This window comes from Alosa sapidissima, chromosome 6, assembly GCF_018492685.1.
Source record: "Alosa sapidissima isolate fAloSap1 chromosome 6, fAloSap1.pri, whole genome shotgun sequence".
Lineage (NCBI taxonomy): Eukaryota > Metazoa > Chordata > Actinopteri > Clupeiformes > Clupeidae > Alosa > Alosa sapidissima.
In genome coordinates, this window is record NC_055962.1 from 30,088,733 (window position 1) to 30,109,607 (window position 20,875).

General features: G+C 41.8%; 2 protein-coding genes across 5 annotated transcripts in view; one reads left to right on the forward strand and one right to left on the reverse strand.

The window, feature by feature from the left end:
• LOC121711906 (Fc receptor-like protein 5) overlaps positions 1–2,700 on the forward strand; it is a 29,695-nt gene extending 26,995 nt beyond the window's left edge. For all 4 annotated transcript variants that reach the window (XM_042095781.1, XM_042095782.1, XM_042095785.1 and 1 more), the window contains 2 exons: positions 1,408–1,512; positions 1,784–2,700. In XM_042095781.1, the coding sequence (XP_041951715.1) occupies positions 1,408–1,512; positions 1,784–1,866 (188 nt within the window). In that variant the 3' untranslated portion in view covers positions 1,867–2,700. The remainder of the gene's footprint in view (positions 1–1,407; positions 1,513–1,783) is intronic.
• A 13,691-nt stretch (positions 2,701–16,391) lies between these two features.
• On the reverse strand, positions 16,392–17,396 carry LOC121711180 (trace amine-associated receptor 13c-like). The gene has a single exon (XM_042094542.1). It carries the CDS (start codon positions 17,394–17,396, stop codon positions 16,392–16,394), a length of 1,005 nt encoding a protein of 334 aa, XP_041950476.1.
• Between the last annotated feature and the right edge of the window lie 3,479 nt (positions 17,397–20,875).

Below are 20,875 nucleotides of genomic sequence, written 5' to 3' on the forward strand. Positions count from 1 at the left end.
TGTGTATGGTTTTACACATTGTGTGCGCTTTAACATCAGCCTATAAGCATTATTCTAGCTGCACTAAGGTTTTGACAAGCACCACAATTTTGCCTACCTTGTTGTAGCCCATCTGAAATAACTCAAACTTTGCTTTGTTCCCTCCATCCTTTCGTTGTTTTCAAAAAACGTTTTATATCCATGATGGCCTTGAAGTCTTGAGTTTGTGAATTCGCTTAAATAAGCTTATTATGTGCTGTTAACCAGCAACCATAGACATTAAAAGAAAGCAGCAAGTAGCCTTGGCTACAATTTGTGTAGTTGCTGCGTCCATTCATTGTTATTCTCTCTCCTGCTCAAACAAAAGTTGTGCGTGCATTAAGTTGAGGATAACGTGTTTACAAACTCTACTTTACATAAAATATTGTAAATAGCCTATTTTCATGCAGTTAATGGGATACTGTGCAGAGTTGGAAAGGTCAACTGTTTCTGTTGCCGGATGGTAGGTACAGCCGTAGCTTACACCTGCAGGAGCGCTTGCTTGGGCGCCTGTGTTGCGAAATGCACTTTGCTCCTCTCATCTATACGACGCAGTTCCCATTTCTCCAAACCATACATAATTACAAGGACAAATATTGCTACACGAGGGAAATCAGTGTCCGATGTGAAAAAATAGGTATAAATCTAGTGTACACATTTCCACGAATCACGGATGTGTTGATGACATAAATTAGGAAATATTAGAGGACTTAATGAGACGTGATGTTGAACTGCATGCCAATGCCATTTAACCCAAATGCCCCAGCAGCAGCACAGGAGAGGAGAGCTTATCTGACAGATCTGCATTGTCTATACTCTATAGTGAGGTAGATTATAGTGCAAAAATATCACCATACATTCATAACCTCGTGATTCAGTGAGAGTGATCCCAAAACATCGGAAAGTGACATTTCTGTATTACATTTTGTCAAGAGGAAAAATCAATAGCAAACTGTTCCCAACTGAATATAGCGCTGTGAACCGTTCCTGGCTGCGCCTGGCAATTCCGCCATCATAATAGCAATCCGCTATGGAACAAGCGTGCCTGTTGTTAAATGACGCTCTGATTGGTTTATTGCACGTTATGCCCAAACTTCTAGCTACTTCAGACCACCCCATTTTAGATTTGCGTCGGGCGCAACAGTCATGATTTCGCCGGTAAAATAGAAACAGCGCCAAAGATCCGCCCACAAAACGATTTGCGTGAAGTCAATTGCGCTAAAGTGCAAGATATAGCCCTATTTGTGTGTAGTAGGGTGCCTATGCATTAATATTTTGTAGCTCTTTCTTTTTGTTATCCTGTCCTTAGAACCATAACTATAATGTCATAACTATAATGACTGCTGTATGTCTGTTCATAAATATCTTTGTGTTTGGCTATACCCCTAGATGGAATTCCCGTTTATCTGCTCACACTGGTTGGCTCTCTACTGATCGTCTCTCTCGGTCTGCTGGGTATCGTCACACTTGTGGTGATATGCCATAGATCTAAAAGTAAGATCTGCATATATTTTTGACGGCTGTAGAATCAATAGAAGCCATGCTGGTGTCCACCTATAATGTCTTGTTTGTGTTTCACAAGCTTAAAGTACAGCCATAGTAGATGTAAACGGATGCATCGCCAAAAACTTGAATATCGTGGAAAAAAAGTGATTTCTTTAGATTATTTTTTTTAGTAATAATAGTATTCTTTTATAAAATATGTAAACCAAGTTGAAAGTCTGATTTGCTAGATTATGTATGTTCTATTGTTTTTTTTTTTTAGGTACGGCGTTAAATGTTAAGGCCAGAAACATGAGACACTCGACACCTTCTGTCATTCCAGAAAGCCTCGTGCTATTAAACTAGCCTCCAGTCAGCAGTGAACAATGCAAAGTTCCTAGGTAATGGACTTAATACTGCAATGCACAGTACAGGAGGTTGGTGCTAGTATTGGGCTCTTGCCCATTCACAAAGGAAGCCTAGGATTTTTACCATTGTGCAACTATAATAGCTGTATGGTCAGAGATTTGGTTGTTTTCTTCCTTTTCTCTATGAACATAGCCAGAACTAGAAATTCATAATTTCATCTAACATAAGGATTTATTGGTCTGCACAACTTCTCTTGCTGCATTCTAGAAACCTCGGAAGTCAGATATTTCCCAGTTGGAATCTCCCAATTTCATTCCAGACAAACTCGGAGGTCAAGAATTTTGACTACTAGGAAAAAGTATAATAGAGTGCCAATTGTGGTCAGAGTTCCCGCTTCTAAACACAGGGCAAGTCGAACTACCCCGACTTCAAAATCAGAACAGAAGTCCGACCGGCATCTGAGTTGTCTGGAATACAGCATAAAGTCTACCAACATTATGCAAAATCTGTCTATCTAATGACATGAGCAGGGACCTTAGCTCAAACACCAGTGGATCCGCTCAGTGCCCCCACACCACATGATCACTTTAGTTCATGCATGAGACATTTACTCATTGACTAACTTTGCACTTGCCCAAGTAGGGCCTGATAAATAAAATAAATATTGTTAGTCTGTCATGCACCATTGTAACCTGATCTTTGTTTTATTGACTGAAATATAAAGAAGCCTGATTAGCTGAGTTCTATGCTGCATATTATTTTAAACATAGAGGTATGCTCAGCACTATATAATAATACTCTCTTTTTATAATAAATAAAATATTAACACCACTGCATTTCCATTTCATTTCACTTACAGCACTCCTTAACAAGGACACTGTGTGTTGTTCCCAAACTGTTTATAACAGATGTCCATAGTGAGGAGTTACTCAATAGGCGGACTCCGGGCCGCATCCAGACCCAAACACAATTTAGCCCACCTGTGTATTTAAGCCCTCATGTTTCCTCTATGCTTTGTTAGTCTTTGTTCGTGTTAAGTCGTGCTGTCCGTTTTCTGAGTAAAAGCGCTCATCATTCCAAATTTGTTGTTTGTCGTGCATTAGGATAGAAACTCCCTGCAAACCGTGACATGTCAGATTTTTTGATGAAGAAAGAGGAGAATTTTGTAAAGGTCTCACAAACCTCCTTGGACAATACTGACACTAACAGTGATCAAATCACTAACTCTGATTGCAATATGGTTGTTTGATATTGTTGGGGTCCCTGTAATAGAAATGTAGGCCCAGTAGGCCCAAGACATATTCCTGTATTGATTAGCAATAGAACGAGTCAAGAGTCTTTCTTCTCAAATATCATCAGTAGAAGTACAAATAACTCTCGCATACTATTTTCAACTGTGGAGATTTTAACAACCCCACCCCCCTCACCATTAGCACCTGAATTTGTCTCAACTAATAAATGCAATGAGTTTGCACTTTTTTCAAAGGCAAAATTGATAAAATCAGACTGAAAATATCTTCTCAACATCTGGAACTTCAAGCTTCAAGGGAAGGGGAACTTAAAGCTGCAGTTGCCAAGTCTGACAGATTGAGGGGACGTAGCCAAAATTTTGAATGTTTACAACTCTCATGCCCCTCCCCCACTACCACCGAGCACCCTCTCGAGTTTGTGCTCGTCAGTGCGCACCTGACTGCACCAAACTGTGATTGACAATCAGATCTCACACAGCCCTGCTCAGATTGGACCAGAAGAACCGGGAGCTGTGGATTTTTGCAAAACAAATAACAAGCTCTAGGTGGAGGTAGAAATGCGTTTTTTTTTTTTTTTAACCGGCTGATATATGTTGTTCTGTTGGACCATAGTGTTGGTTTCAGTGAATATGATCAAAAAAATCTGGCCAACTGCCGCTTTAACTTGATGTCAGAGTTTAGTTTGATAGACTATGAAACTCTTGTAAAAACTGTACAGACCCTCAACTCTTCCACATGTGGCTTAGACACTTTCATTTTTTTTTTTTTAAATCTGTTCTTCACCTCATAGCAGCAGACGTGCTTCACATTGTAAATGCATCATTACTGTCTGGCACATTTCCTAAGTCCCTGAAAACAGCTGTTGTAAAGCCCCTTCTCAAAAAGAATAATTTAGATGCCACCATGCTAAACAACTACAGGCCCATATCCAATCTACCTTTTATTGGCAAAATTATTGAAAAAATAGTCTCTAAAATGGGTATTTTGATTACTTTTAGTCAGGTTTTCGGGCAACTTAAACAACTCTTATTAAAGTTTGAAATGGCATACGCCTCAATACAGATGCAGGCAAAACATCAGTCCTAGTGTTATTGGTTCTTAGTGCAGCCTTCGACTAACCTGACTCTCGCCAGATGAATTTCGTTCCGCTTAGCTCCGCCTAGCTTCAGTCATATCCATCTGGGACCTCTTCCATTGAGACTGATTTCTGCACCCGGTTTTATGGTACAGCCAATCAGGACGCAGGGCGGGAGTTTTATAGATGTGACATAGCGTAGAAGCGACTGTGAGACTGTTATCAGCGTCACGGGTTGGCTTCGATGTCAGTGGTTGATGTAGCACGTAAATGATGTCTTGTCTTCACCGTGGGATAGTGAGAAACGTAATTTCGATCTCGTTGTATGTCTGGAACATGTGAAGAAATTGACAATAAAGCTGACTTTGACTTTGACTTTGACTTTGAAATAGATGACGGACAAGTGGCTTATTCAATCATATGCAAGCATTTTTTGATTAGGCCCAGCCTTCTGAAGCAACACTCCAATGGATTGGTCCCAGATGGATGAGTGGCGAAATTCATCTGGCAAGAGTCAGGTTAGTCTTCGACACTGTTGATCACAACATATTACTACACAGATTAGAGCACTGGGTTGGACTTTCAGGTATAGTCATCAACTGGGTCAAATCATACCTACAAGAAAGGAGTTTGTTTGTTGCCATCGGCAACTGTACCTCTACGCCAACGTCCTTGACCTGTGGTGTCCCCCAGGGGTCGATCTTGGGGCCACTATTATTCAGCCTCTATATGCTCCCACTTGGACAAACCATTACAAACAATTTGATTTCCTATCATAGCTATGCCGATGACACCCAACTTTACTTAGCTCTTTCGCCTAATATAGTCTTCTTGAATCTCTTTGTCAGTGTATTGACAAGATTAACAACTGGATGTCTCAATATTTTCTTCAGTTGAACAAAGAAAAATAGTAATTATATTTGGTAAAAAGGAGGAAAGACTGTGACTGCCTGCCCCAAAACACCTGAGCAGTGCCAGGCTTTCCTTCATTTCTTTGAAGACAAAATTGATCCGATTTACCATAGTTTTCCACCTTCTGCTCAATCTGTCTTTACATATTCTCCTTCACTGGGCCCTAAACTCACCCACTTTACACCTGTTGATGCCCTTACTGTCTCAAATATCATCACTAAATCTATCCCCTCCTCCTGTCACCTTGATCCTGCCCCCACCCCCCTACTTAAAGCGATGGTTCGGAGTAATTTCACCCAAGGGTCCTTTGCACCATGACCCTGAGCCAAATACCCTCCCAGAACCTTTTTTCCCTTGGTCGAACCCTGGTCGAGTAGCGCTGTCAGAAACTATTGACGTTCTGCAGTCGTAATGGAACCAACTTTTAGCTCGTAAATTACCCCACTAATAATGCCCTGAATGGTACGAAACTTCTACAGTAGTACAACTATGACCTTTACTTGGAAAACGAGGCATTAGAAAGTTTGTAAGTACACCAGAAGTTTAGTAAAATAATACTTGCCTGATAGCTTCTACTCTCAGCTACCACCGCTATTGCTGCGTCGACGTCACTTCCATGATTTTGGAAAAGCCCGTAAAAGTCCTTTTCAAAACGCAAAAGTGTAAGGGGAAAGGTAGTGAATTCAACACTCCGTAAACTTACAGAAAACGGGATGATATAGTAAATATATTTTAAGTGTTGACCTGAAAATACAAGCATTTATAAAACGTTTGAAATTCAGCTAAAGGTTTTGCTTCTCACGTGAAACTTTGTTGACGGAAACAGCTGTGTAACATGACGTGACTGAGCAGAGGATTGTTGTGAGATAGTCAGAGTTACTTCAGACCCTGCTTCAGACCACTACAGTGGGAGTGAAAAGATAGGACAAGATGCCACCCATGTGTATCCATCCCGGCTGCGGTTTAAAAGCCAAAAAGTTCAATCTAGAGACTTTCCATGGTCTACCGTTTCGCTACAATGACCTGGAGCTTCTACAACAGTGGCTTATCGTTCTTCAAATGGACATCACGACGCCAGTCGAGACGCTAATGAAGAAGCGCTACCGTGTCTGTAGCAGACATTTCGATGAAGATGACTTCTGTTATCCCAGTAAAGCCAAGAACCCAAAAAGTTTGAATAAAGTATACCTGAAAAGGAACGCTATTCCACAAGTGGGGCCACCGGCCACAGACATAGTAGAGGTAAGCTTAATAAGAGGTAATAGCACTATTTTGCTGATAACATGTTCGTGTACAGGGAACTGTAGGTTGGGGAAGGGCACATCATGAAACACTGTGTGTTTTTATGCAGCCAGAAGCCAAATTTAAAATGTCAAAAGTTTTTGCATTACAATATTCAACAATTTCTCATTACAGTAGATTTGTGTAGTTTTTGTGGGTTAGATAAATTGGGCAAATTTGTCGTTCAGGGAAGTAGAACAACCCTGATCTAATGTGTTAGCTCAGATGGTTGGTAGTGGGGGTGGGGGTGAGAGTGAGTGTGGAAGCTCAGATAGTGGGGGTGAGTGGGTTAATCTGCTGTAAGATGGTGGCCAATGTACCTGGGACTTAACTTCTTGCATGGGAGCTTCATCCTGATGTCACGTGTGGAGAGCCACACCTTCTGCCCAACCGAGAACAACGGGGTGGAAGAACGTTGGGCGTTGGCATGGATCTCATGGTAGCTGAGTACGCACTGGAAGGGAGTCAGACCCGTAGATGTTTGTATGAAGGAGTTCGGTGCGTACTCGGCCCATGGGAGGAACTGGCTCCAGCTGTGTTGGTGGTCATGGCAGAAGGTCCTAAGGAAGCGGCTGATTTTTTGGACCTTCCTTTCTGTCTGCCATTCGACTGAGGATGGTAGCCCGAGGATAGGCTCACGGTCACACCTAGGAGGGAGAAGAAGGCCCGCCAGAACCTGGATATGAACTGGGGGGCCATGGTCAGATACAATGTCTTCAGGTATACCAAAATTTCAGAATACATGAGTGAACAGGGCATTAGCAGTATCAAAGGCTGTAGGGAAATCCTTAAGAGGTATCAGCCTACAAGCCTTAGAGAACCGGTCTACAACAATCAGAACGCAGGTGTGGTTGTTTGATGCAGGGAGATCTGTGATGAAATCGATCCCTAGGTGTGACCATGGGCGATGAGGAATGGGCAGAGGAAGGAGCTTTCCCGCAGGCAAATGTATTGGTGTTTTAGACATGGCACAATCAGTGCAGCCAGATACAAACCGTCTTACATCATGAGCCATACCTGGCCACCAGTAGTGATCTCTGAGGACTGAGAGGGTTTGGTTGACTCCTGGATGGCCGGTGCCCAAAGAAGTGTGAACTGTGGTGATCACCTGATTCCAGAGAGAGGCGGGTACGTAGGTTCGGTCATTGGGGGTACCAAGCAGCAGGGTCGTTCTCGGTCGCTGCGGCGATGTCATCATCCAGGGCCCACTGGATGGGGCTCACCACCACATCGGTAGGCAGAATGGTATTGGGTTGATCGGGTGTCTCCTTAGGAGCATGGAGTCTGGAGAGGGCATCCGCTCAGATGTTCTTCGATCCTGGACGATATGAAATTGAGAAATTGAATCTGGTGAAGAAGAGGGCCCATCGAGCCTGTCGGGGATTGAGCCTGCGTGCCTCTCGAAGGTATTGCAGATTTTTATGGTCAGTTAGTGGTCAGAAAAGGGTGTTTGGCACCCTCAAGCCAATGGCGCCACTCTTCTAATGCCAGTTTAACTGCCAACAATTCTCAATTGCCCACATCATAGTTCTGCTCTGTTTGGGACAACTTTTTAGAGAAGAATGCACAGGTGTGAAGACGAGATGGCTTACCCAGCCGCTGGGAAAGGACAGCACCCACTCCAGTGCTCGAGGCGTCGACCTCAATGACAAAGGGTAGTGCTGGGTCTGGGTGGGTCATGACCGGTGCCTTTGTGAAGGCTTCTTTCTTGGAAGGCTTTGTCTGCATCAGGATTCCAGGACAGAGATTTTGGGCTTAGCTCTTAGGAGGGAGGTTAATGGGGCTGTGATTGTGCTGTAATTTGCAATGAAGCGTCGGTAAAATTTTGAAAAACCAAGGAAATGTTGGAGTTCCTTGATAATGGATGGAGTGGACCAGGAACGTACAGCCTCCACCTTTGCCTCATCCATGCTGATTCCCTCTGGACGGATATCGTATCCAAGGAACTGGAGGGAGTTCTGATGAAAAGAGCACTTCTCACTCAGCTTTGAGGAACAATTGGTATTCATGGAGCTTGGACAGGATGAGGGACACGTGCTAACGATGTTGAGCCATATCCCGAGAGTACACTAAGATGTCGTCAATGTAAACAAGGACAAAACGGTGAAGGTATTCCCGAAAGACCTCATTCATAAATCCCTGGAACACAGAGTTGACCAGTCCGTATGGCATGACGGAGTATTCGTAGTGGCCAGTTGGAGTGATAAAGGCCGTCTTCCATTCGTCTCCCTCCCGTATTCGAATGAGGTTATAAGCACTCCGGAGGTCGAGTTTTGTGAATACAGTGGCTCCTCTTAGTAGCTCCAGTGAAAAGGGGACAAGGGGAAGTGGATAGCGGAATTTGACTGTGATCTTATTTAGGGCTCTACAATCTATACAGGGCCGTAAGCCTCCATCTTTCTTCACATCAAAAAAGAAACTTGAGGTCTCAGGGGAGGTTAAAGGTCTTATGTAGCCCTGTTTCAATGCCTCAACAATATATCCCTTTATAGCCTCCTGCTCAGGTAAAGAGAGTGGATAAATCCTACCTTTGGGCACCGGCATATCTGGCAGCAGATCCACAGCACAGTCCCAAGGTCGGTGAGGAGGCAGTTGTGAAGCTTGATGGGGACAGAAGACATCAATGTATTGGGAGTACTCTGATTTGTAGCCCAGACAACAATGGGTTTAGTTGTAGAGGAAGCTTAACCAATCAGCATGCAGCTCCCTGGTAACGTTGACAACAATAAACACAATTATCAGACGTTACTAGATGAAGACCACTAACTGCTTTTACAGCTCATAACTGATTGGAAATATAGGTAAATATTTGATCTATAACGATAAATTAACCAGTTGTAAAGATTTAAAGACATGATCATTAATTGTATTCACATGATTTATGATTTAGAAGAACAACGGAATAGTCAACAGAATCGAATTAACTTTCAACTGTAACAACTGTTACTTGTGCTCAGAACCAAACAGTGTCAGAGTACCGATACAGTGTATTATTGAAGTGTTCCCTTAATTTCTTTTAGTAGTATACATGCTCACTGGACCCAATTCTTTCCAACCAACCAACCAACCACCTCCTACCATCACGCTAGCAATCACACATGTAATTAATACTTCACTAGCTTCTGGAACATTTTTCCCACTGCTTTTAAACTTGCTCGGGTAACGGCTGCTTAAAAATCCATCCCTTGCTCCCTTGCAGAGTGAACTATCGCCCAGTCTCACTCCTCCACATTCCTTTCCAATTTCCATTTCCCAAACAAGTTAGTTTAATCTGTGTCAAAAGCCTTACAATTAGCCAGAGCAGCAGCTCACTCCTCTTGTTCAACTTATCAGCTGCTTTTGACACTGTCATCTACCCCAGCCTGCGGGTTGTGTGTGTGTGTGTGTGTGTGTTTGCTTGCCTGCTTGCCTGCATGTGTTTGTTTTATGTATCTGTGCATGTGTGTGTGTTCACTTGTGAGTGGGAGTGTAGGGGTAATGGGGTGTGGGTGTGTTTGTGCATGTGTGTCTGTACGTGTTTGTGTTTATGTGTGGCCGTGCATGTGCTTGTGTGCATGCCTGTGTGTGTGTGTATGTGTGTGAGTCTGTGCATACGTGGGTGTGTATGCCTACATGTCTACTGTGTGTGTGTATGTCATTATGTGTGTGTGTGTTTATGCGCATGTGTGTTTATGCGTGTGTGTATATGTGTGTGTATGCGTGCGTGTGCATACCTGTGTGTGTGTCTGCTTTTGTGTGTGTCTGTGTGTTAATGTGTGTGTGTGTGTGCATGTATCTTTATGTGTGTATTTGCGTGTGTTCATGAGTGTGTCTGTTCCTTACAAAGAAAATAGATTATTTACAGTAAAAAACAACTGATAAAAGAGCATTAGACAGAAAAGCAACTTTCAATATGAAAACAAGCCAAACAAGTTAAATACCAAGCTAACGGAAAGACAAGAAATATGGCTATACTTTAAACAATTGTGACTTGTTTATGGCATGTTTATAAAGGGACAGCCTGAGACAGTAGAGTGGGGCAGCACTTTCTGGGAAATTACTGATTACTCTGCGGTTGCGAAATCTCTACATGCTGCCTTGCCAAGTTTGGGAAGCTGACATATGAGTAAATGAGATGTGTTTTTGAAAATCTCCAGTGTACTTTTTTAATTTTAACTTAATTTAAAGTTTAAAATAGTTGAATGGTGTGTGTGTCAGAGAGAAAGAAAGAGAGAGATAAGTTGATGCTATTTTTAATCTGCAAGTGTCTGTTTAATGTCCGAATGGATGAGGATTTACAGAAACTCTTAAAGTCTTGCACAAGCATGTGTGCTTACTAATGTACGTACACACACAGAGCTAGTTTCTAAGGCTTATACTAGTTATGTCCTCATGAGTTTTACATTTTGTTGCTCACTGTCCACCCTCCACGTTGGACAGTCTTTCTCTCTCTCTCTCTCTCTCTCACACACACACACACACACACACACACAGAAAAGTATACAGAATACCACCATTGTTATGTTCTTTTGAAGCATTTTTAGGCCCTACTCCAAAGACCATCATCCGTTCTCTACTGAGCTTGGTTAAGGGTATTGTAATCTTTCCTTTCTGTGTATGTGTGTGCTGCCCCTGTCTGGGATAAAATGGTATTGCAATTGAGTATGTCTGTGTCACATAACTTAGACCTCAAATCGGTCAGGCACACCTAAATTAAATACAAAACCCTTGCATTAGCCTTAAATATGCATATATTTTCAACTAATTAGTGGAGCACTGAAAGTAGACAAATGCAGGCCTCTATGGTTATCACTCAGACTGGTCAGAGGTAGCCATGGAGCACATGATCTCCGTATTCAAGTATATAAGCAATTATGAAAGAACAATTTCTGCAAGAATTCAAAGTATCATTCAAAAAAAATTAAACTAGGTATATAATGATCAATTGATAGCAGCACCAAAAAAAATACTGTAGCTTATGTGTAAAGAGCATGGAGCAAGAGCTAAATTACCTAGATTGTGGTAGATCTTGTTGTAATTTACACCAGTTACCACTACAAGACAACTGAAACAACACAAATAAACAGGGGGTCATTCCACGTCAATTCAACCAGGGCCCACGCACTTAGGTCTCAAAAAATTCTGAAATAATTACCAAGTGTACCTATGTTATCCAGGAGACACACTGTAAAATTACTCTTATGTAAGATCAATACTTTCCAAGGTACAGCCAGTTTTACAGGGGGAGGGGGCCCACAGCGCAAGAACTAAACCGTGTAGGAGGCTCAAATTTTGCATTCTGGTACATAAATAGGAATAGTATGTAGCAAAATCGTCACGTTTGGTCTGGATGATCCTGCATGGTCATAGCTGTCCCTCAAAGTTGATCAAAATTTTATTGGAGTTTTTGGCTGGGCTCTATTTAGGCCTTCAGAAGATATTTGTACTCAACATAGGCTCTTGATTTATTTTCCTTACTGAGATAAGTAGAAACACTCTCACAAAAAGCAATGAACAGAAAATAAACAGCAGACCTCACAAGTCTGAAAAATCATTTTGGTTATCATTTTCAGAACACCCAAACACCTTGTGGGGATATACAAAGATTTTTTAAAAATGTTTTTCTTTATTCTCCATGATCCCTTCTTTTTAAAAACACCAATTTGACTAATCTTATGCAAGTCTTTCTTTTTTATTTTCCACCCTGTACATGGGCAAAATGAAAAGATTAAAAAAATCTTTGCATATACCCACAAGGTGTGGGGCAGCAGCTCGAGCAAAACATGTCATACCCCATACCTCATTTGTGTGTACTAGCACCCCCCACCAACCTATCCAATAGATCTGTTCAGGACAGACAAAGAAAACACAAAAATTATCAGATAGGCCAAGGGCTAGAGAGAAGTTGAGATCCTTTGCAGCGACAAGGTCGATGTTATGGCCAAGAGTATGTGTTGTAAATGTAAATCAGGTTTCTCTGCCAAGTATACTTGCGTATACAAGGAATTTGTTCCCTGCATTATCCCGTCTGTGAATTAGTGAACACACAAAGCCCACAGTGAGGTGAAGCACAAACTAACCCGAAACAGTGAGCTGCCTTGCTACAGCGGCGCTCGGGGAGCAGTGAGGGGTTAGGTGCCTTGCTCAAGGGCACTTCAGCCAGTAGGCCACGACTGCCCCACCCTGCCTTACCCTGTGTTAGGTTGAAGGTATCAAATAGATATGTAGTTAAACTCTATGGCTGACAACAGTTCACCTAACTCTTTAAGAAAAATGTTAGCTAAATGTTTTGGAGGCCTGCAGTCAGTAGAGGAGAACATGACATTTACTCATCACATTGTTATCATCACATTACATTACATTACATTACAAGGCTATAATGCATTGGGTAATCTTATGTTTTAGACCACTTTCTCCCTGGAAAATAACTAAATCAACAATATAACTTTGAATTCAGCTTGGAAAATATATTATTGAAATCACATAAGACGTTTAACCCTTAAGAATGTACTGTAACTATCCATAAAAGTGTAACGTCACACTTTTGTGTTTGGAATGTTGCTATTCCAATTGCTGCTTAATGGTCTACCACTTGCTAGTTAACATTAAACAACATTAACAACAGTACATTCTCAAAGTCAAAGATGGTCATGTACTGTATGTGTGGTCCGACTACACATGACAAATCCAGGAATGTGGCAAGTATTGGGAAGATGTTTACTTACAGGAGGCTACAAAGGTTGCTAGCTTCACTGACATTTATTGCCATAGGATATTAAAGGCTAATCTTAAAAATTGACAAACATTTAGAAATTTTCCACTAAGGTTCAGTAATCCATTCAATGACATATTGTGGCCTTAATGATGCAATCAAGCAGTACATTAGGGCCGAGCCAAACTAATTACACTGGCAAGGGATTCACTTTTGTTTTGTATGTGAAACTGAACCAAAACAGAGTGCGGAAAACATGTGTTCCTTTTGGCAGGTGTAAATAAACACCAAACATTACAAACAGGTTTTAACACCCCTGATTGCCTGTGAGAAGTTAATGAATCCCACTGCTCAGGTAAGTGTGAGAGGGTGCTGAGGGAGTCTGGCTATCGACTGACTGAGAAAGGACACATGCTTGCATCATTTCACAACTTTGGATTTTTTCCACTCAATGAGATGAGTTTCTTTCTTTCTTTTTTTTTTTTTAGTCCTCACTTTTGCCATTCTCCCACATTTGACCATTGCACAAAATGCTAACATTGCCCCACAACACAGCACTGAATCTCAACACAAAACTGAATCGGCTGCTGGAGTATTATTATGCTATACATAAATACAATCTCCATATTCTTCACATTTCTACAAAGTACCTAATATTTAGGGCCCGAGCACCGACAGTGAAGGGCCGGGACGGCCTTGCGCACCGAGGTGCAAAGCCCTTTTTTTGTAAGGATTATTCTTCATCTTCCCTTGTTTGGGTACACATGTCAGTCGTTGCACCCGCTACTCAGGGACAAAGGCTTGGCCCCGGGTGTGGCCCAGGGACTCGCTAGCCTCTCCCTCTGATCCTGTGGTTGGCATATACTTTCAGCTACACACACCAAATTTGGTAGTTATGTGTATCTCCCCAAGATGAACAGCTTTTGTATGTACAATGCATTAGCCATGCCCAACAGGAAGTGAGGTATTTTGGGATTTTGTGCACACTAACATATGATGAATTGTGATGCCAAAAGAGGTGATTCCAATGGGTGAAAACTCAGGAAATTTGGCACACACATCAATTGGTACAGTGAATACACAGGGATAAAGGCTTGGCTCTGGGCATGGCCCAGGAACTCCATAGCGCCCCCTTATGTCACTGTGACTTGTGGTTGGCATATAGTTTCAGCTACAGCTTTGGTAGGTGTATGTACCTCCCCAAGACAAACAACTTTTGTATATACATGGCATTAGCCATCAGGGGTGCTGCTGGGGGTGGGGGGGTGATTCTAAGGGCCCAGCACTGACAGGGGCCCTCACCTAGGCAGTGGCATAACTACCGATGGTGCAGTGCACCGGAGCGCCCACTACCACGTTCCCGACATGGGCCCCCTCCCGTCATTGCTTCGGCCCACCACTCAACATCATCGTTAGTAAGATTTTGTGGTGGTAGTTCTCAGATATCTGTTTTTTTCTCGCAACTTCAATAGTGTGAGGGATGACAGCTATTTATACCACTCTCTTGCCCTGTAACTATTAGTCATGGTGACCCTATGTGTATGTGTATTTTTTTTGTATTGTGTTTACGTTCAGATGTTACAACATACAATGTGACATAGAAGTAAAACAATTACGTTCCGTGTATCATTTGTTCATTTGATATTCAATTGAGAATCCAAAATGAAAAAAATACTTGTTATTTCATTATTTGTTTTAGCCTGGCCATTGGCCATCCCCTTGGTACGCTTCACTTTTACAAGGCTCTGGGATCTCGGCGCTCGATCGTTAAGTAAGCTACATGCTTACCAGAAATTGCGTGCGCTGTATACAACAACCATTCCCCACCAGAGCGAACAAGATGGATGTAAATGACCGATGCCGGCTTTGCGATACAAATTTAAGTTAGAGTTAGTGGAAGAATAGCAAATAGCAGATTACTATTCAACAGTAAGGTTGAAGATAACATATTGTAACGCCAATGAAAAATTAGGAGACGGGGAGGCTGATATATCGTTCCAAAACTCCGGCAATTTATTTCCTATAGATGTACAGGCTAGTGCACGGGCAACAGAGGTGTCCATTACAAAACAACAAACCGATCGCTGATAAATCAAGGTGTCAATCACTCGTCATTCACACTCATCTGCCAACAACACAATGCCACACAACTCACTCGCACGTAATCCACACTACGCAACACTGAGCACCGACAGATCTAGACCAAGGAAGTGACTTCGGATTGACTTCTAGGTCACAGAAATCGGAAAAAATAAATACCAAAATCAGTTTCGGCCCTGAGGCTGTTTTTTTAATCGTTATACTCTTGATCTGACCATGAAATTGAGGCAGCCATGGCCTACTGGTTAGCGCTTCGGACTTGTTATCAGAGGGTTGCCGGTTTGAACCCCGACCAGTAGGCACGGCTGAAGTGCCCTTGAGCAAGGCACCTAACCCCTCACTGCTCCCCGAGCGCCGCTGTTGTTGCAGGCAGCTCACTGTGCCGGGATTAGTGTATGCTTCACCTCACTGTGTGTTCACTGTGTGCTGAGTGTGTTTCACTAATTCACAGATTGGGATAAATGCAGAGACCAAATTTCCCTCACAGGATCAAAAGAGTATATATACTTATACTTTTACTGTACAGGGTTACAGGATTTTGAATTCATGGGCCGGACTATTGCATGAGACCCCGTGTAGGCTACATGAATTTGTTTGTAAGTTTGTTTTAAACATTCTAGAGACTGTTAGCAACCCCTTTTAATGTCAGCATGCCATGACAATAAAGTGAGTTCAGAGTGGTGAGTTTTTAAATCTTGAAATTCTAAAATACGCAGCCAGACCCAACTTGCAGGTTAACACAACACATGTAGCCCAGAGGCGAACTCTACTCCCACAACAAATCTGACAAAGTTATGTATCACTAAATTATGATTGCAAATACAAATATTCACCTGAAACATTCTTGCTCTTGCTCAACCATTGCAAGCAGTGAAGGGGGGTTTGTGTGAATGTACAGAAGCACAGATACTATACAGTCCATCTGATCAACAGGTATGTTCCTGGACTCAATTTTATACACTGACCATTTTCTCACCCATTCATTTCTAATGGCCAGTAATTTTTGACAGGGAACACAATGGGTGCTCTAAAGTTAAATAAAACACCCACATTTTTATGAAAGTGATCAAAATGCGCCCACAGATGTGTTAACTTAATCATGGAGCCTCATGATAGTCAGAATAAGTGAACAACTTTTTTGAGAGAAAATAATTGTCAATTGGACAAATTTGACCGCAAATACAACATGAGGGTTAAACACAAGTCAGTTCAACTATTTCGCATCAGAATTTACATTGAAATAAGAGGAACCTGGATGAAGTATTGTAAGGGTGATAATTTGCTTGATTGAGACTTTAAACCATGGGTAAAATAAAGCATATATTATTGGGTTCATGCAGGAGTTGATATACATAATCCATATAACATACTTCAATAGAAAATGATTGAATGATTGAGTGCCAAACTCAAAAAAGCTTAACATATATGGCATGTAGCAGAGCAAATAAACTGTAACAAGGACCCCTATTGTTTTTGCAGCTTTACGGCTGGATTTCTTACTTCTTATTGTGTCCTTGTTACTAGCCCTTTCTCTTTCTGTAACAGAGTTAATCACCTTTGTATGATACTTAGCAGCACAGAATATTTTCATATTTAAAATTATAACCGTGGAACAAGGCATTATGAATGACACAAAAACATCAACAACAATCCATGAGAAACTGAATGTGAGCAGACACTCTCCGTGACATGTCCTGTGAGGCTCCATTTCAGTAAGGTGGTCATAAAGCAGGAAGAAACTATAAAGGACACAAAAAAACCAGCTAAGAACAACAATTATAACTACTTTGTTGTGTGTGACTTTCAATGAGTACCTTAAAGGATCACTGACAGCAATGAAACGATCAATGGAAACTAATACAAGGCTGCACAGAGATCCCAAAACAGCCACTAAAGAAATGAACGGGAGTATTTTACACATCATGTCCCCGAAATACCAGCATGTTTCAATTATTAGCGACCCATCCGTAGGCATGACAGTCAGTCCGATCAAAAAATCTGCCACAGCAAGAGAGAGAAGGAACAGGTTGGTTGGAGTGTGAAGCTGCTTGAAGTGAGAAATCGAGATGATCACCAGCAAGTTTAGAAACACGGTAGACACAGATATTGATGACAAAAATATGTACATGATGATGTATAATGCCTGTGGCTTGGCAAACTTTGCACATGAAGAGTTCAGGGCTGGATAACAGTGATCAGTTCTCAAGTGGGTTTCCATTGCTGTGTATGACGGAGGCTCGTTGTCCTGAAGATGATGTTGTCCCACCTTTCTACTGAGTACTCCAGACACTGACTTTGTATTTATATGTTGATGAAACAATGGCAGCTTATTAGATCTAGAATTGTGTTCTATTAATAACAAAGACTGGCCCACCCAAAATGATCAAACGTAATGGCATGTCATTGCAGTTCCTGTAAGTGCAATGTCATGTGCCCAAATAATTCAGTCCGTATAGTGTATTTTATGCTATTATGTAAGTTTTTTTAATTGCATGTGAGTACAGGTATTCACTTTCATACTAACTTCCTAGTTTGCCATTATTTTATTATTAACACTGCATACTAATGGCATGGCCTTGCATGGTAACTGTCTACTTCTCAACGAAAAGTATTTAGGGCCCGAGCACCGATGGTGCAGGGCCGGAATGGCCTTGCGCACGGAGGTGCGAAGCCCTATTGTTTACATAGATAGATAGAACCCAAACATTTAGATTTGGACCTATAGCCTAATCACAATAACACGGGGGTCCGGGGATGTCTCTCCGGGATTTTTTTTCTAATTCTGGTTGCTAATCACACCATTTTAAAGTGATTTGAGAGGGACAGGATTCAGGGATAGGCTACTAAAGACAGGCTCATCTTCTGTCTATCTCACGTCATGTTACCGCATGCATTAAACCACGACACTGCTTGACTAAATGAAAAATAGGCCACTGAACATAGACATCGTCATAGTTGACAGAAATTACGTTTTGTGTCAACATTTTGTAGAAACACAACCACAGCCTTTATTTGGTGCTCCTTTACTTTGGTTATAGTCCGCGATTCACATTAACTGTAGGCTATAACCACAAGTGTATAGGCCTACCAAACGTTTTAGCCCACGTGTGTGCCGTCATCACATTTTGCAAAATTAGGCTACCTTTGTTACTAACCTACCAGTTGATACTTTTTACCTGCATCGACTCGCATTTGATTGTGCATCTAATGTAACACTCGGTGGAGAGACTTCCACTTTCCAAGTTTCGCTTTCACTGTCTTTGTGAGCTAAAAGTTAGGCTATGCCTAGGCCTACTATATAGGAAATACTTTGAAGTTCCTTTTGAGTAGGATCAGCTCCAAAACTAGACCTCTGATTGCTGTTTACGGTTAAACTGCGATGATGTGAACACCAGCCAGCGGAGGGCACTTATACAGCCCAGGCTACCATGCACTCGTATATGGCTATTTCCCCACAAACCTAGCGGCTGCTTGGACAAATCCACTTGAGGGGTGGGGCAGGGGGTCGCGATCGTAACACACACTGAACCTGTCATGAAGAGGGCAAAATGATTGACCTGTCACCCCCCCAAGCCAAATGGATGCAACTGCATTTATAGGCTAGGCCTAGGTCTACATAACGGGCCGCAAATAGGCTAAATAATAAAAAAAAAAATTCTCACAGGTCACCGGCCCACATGTGGACCGGCCCACCGGGCATTTGCCCGGTTGTACAGATTACCAGTCCGAGCCTGCTCCTCATTCTTTTATCCACCAAATCACAGTCCACCCTCCTCCCCAACACTGACACACACTTCCTGACAGTTTGTCAAGTCGGTTCCCCTCCCTGTCATACAGCTGCCCCAGCACACCACAGCAAAGAACTGATAAAAAAGGTACAGCATTTCATTACAGACTTGGAAGGAGTTTAGCTTCCTGAGCAAAAAGAGCCTGCTCTGACCTTTCCTGTATGCTGCATTTACATGCACTGACCAGTCCAGTTTATGGTCCAGGTGGACTCCCAGGTATTTGTACGTCTGGACCACCTCAATGCCCTCCCCCTCATTTACCCCAGGTAGATGATGTGTCTTACGTGTCCCAAAGTCCACTATCAACTCCTTGGTTTTGAATTGTAAAGATTATTATTATTATTATTAGGGCCCGAGCACCGATGGTGCAAGGCCGGGACGGCTTTGCGCACCAAGGTGCGAAGCCCTATTGTTTTTGTGAGGATTATTATTATTATTATTATTATTATTATTATTATTCTCATTATTTTCTTTTATTGGGACCTGACTATGCCAAGATCTCTCTGGTGTTAAATTGTGAAGGAATTTTTGATATGTTGTAATACGGTATGATTTTAATATCTCGCCACATAAACTGGAAATGTGTCAAAGTCACAGTGCATGGAATGAATGGTCTGTAACTCCTTAAGTTAATAGATATTATGATTATGATGATATCCAGACACCCAATGGGCCTGCCTGGCATAGCGCCACCACCTGGCCAAACAGGAAATGTGCCAGAAATGGGCAATGCCTTAACTGATTAATCTGAAACTTTATAAAATATTAGATATCATTATTGTGATGATATTCACATGTGTTGCTCACATGCCTAGCATAGCGCCACCATCTGGCCAAGCAGGAAATGTGCCAAAAATGTTCTATGCTTTGACTGATTGATCTGAAATTGTACAAAATATTAGATATCATGATGATGATATTCATATGTCCTATTAACATGCCTGGCATAGCGTCACCAATTGGCAAAAGAAGAAATGTGTTTTTTTCACTTCTGTTGGATATCACAATCAGATTCATCAGATTTATCAGATTAGGTGTATATGACATCCAAACACCCAATACGCCTGTCTGTTGTAGCGCCACCAGCTGGCCAAAGTCAGAATAGTTTTTGGTATTTATTAACAAAATATTAGTTAATATAAATCTGATGATATCCACATGCCCAATCTGCCAACCTGGTCTAGCGTCACACCAGCTGACCAAACAGGAAGTGTGCCAGACATTGACCACACGTTGGTTAATTGGTTGGAAACTTTCAAAAATATTGGATATTATTATGATGATGATATTCACATGCCTTGTGTGTGGTACCACCAACTGGCAAAAGAAGGATTTTTTTCATTTATTTTGGATATTAATATTAGATTCATTACATTAATTCAGTTTAGGTGCATGTCAACTTACTAGTGTCCTGACTTCACACATCTACACTAAACACACACACACACACACACACACACACACACACACACACACACACACACACACACACACACACACAAAGATACACACATTTACACAATCTGACACACAAAAAAGACATTGTTATTAACATGACCAGTCAAAAAACACACTAGTCTCACTACACACCACACTCTCTCTCTCTCTCTCTCTCTCTTTCTCTCTGTCTCACACACAGACACACACACACACACACACAGAAAAACACTGACCTGTCTGTTCATTGCAAACATAAGAAATATCTCACACACATACATGCACACGCGCACACATACACATGGACTCGCACACACACATGCACACACACACACACACACACTGACACAAAAAAACTTTCTAATTGATGTCACTAGTCAAAAACACACACAGACACAAAGAGGCACATCATAAAAACCTACATATTTGGTCACCTAGTGAGTATCATCATCACAGTGTAAAACGTCACACC

Bases quoted from the DNA above. Each gene is read 5' to 3' on its own strand.
- LOC121711180 (XM_042094542.1), bottom strand. From the start codon at position 17,396: ATGGAAACCCACTTGAGAACTGATCACTGTTATCCAGCCCTGAACTCT.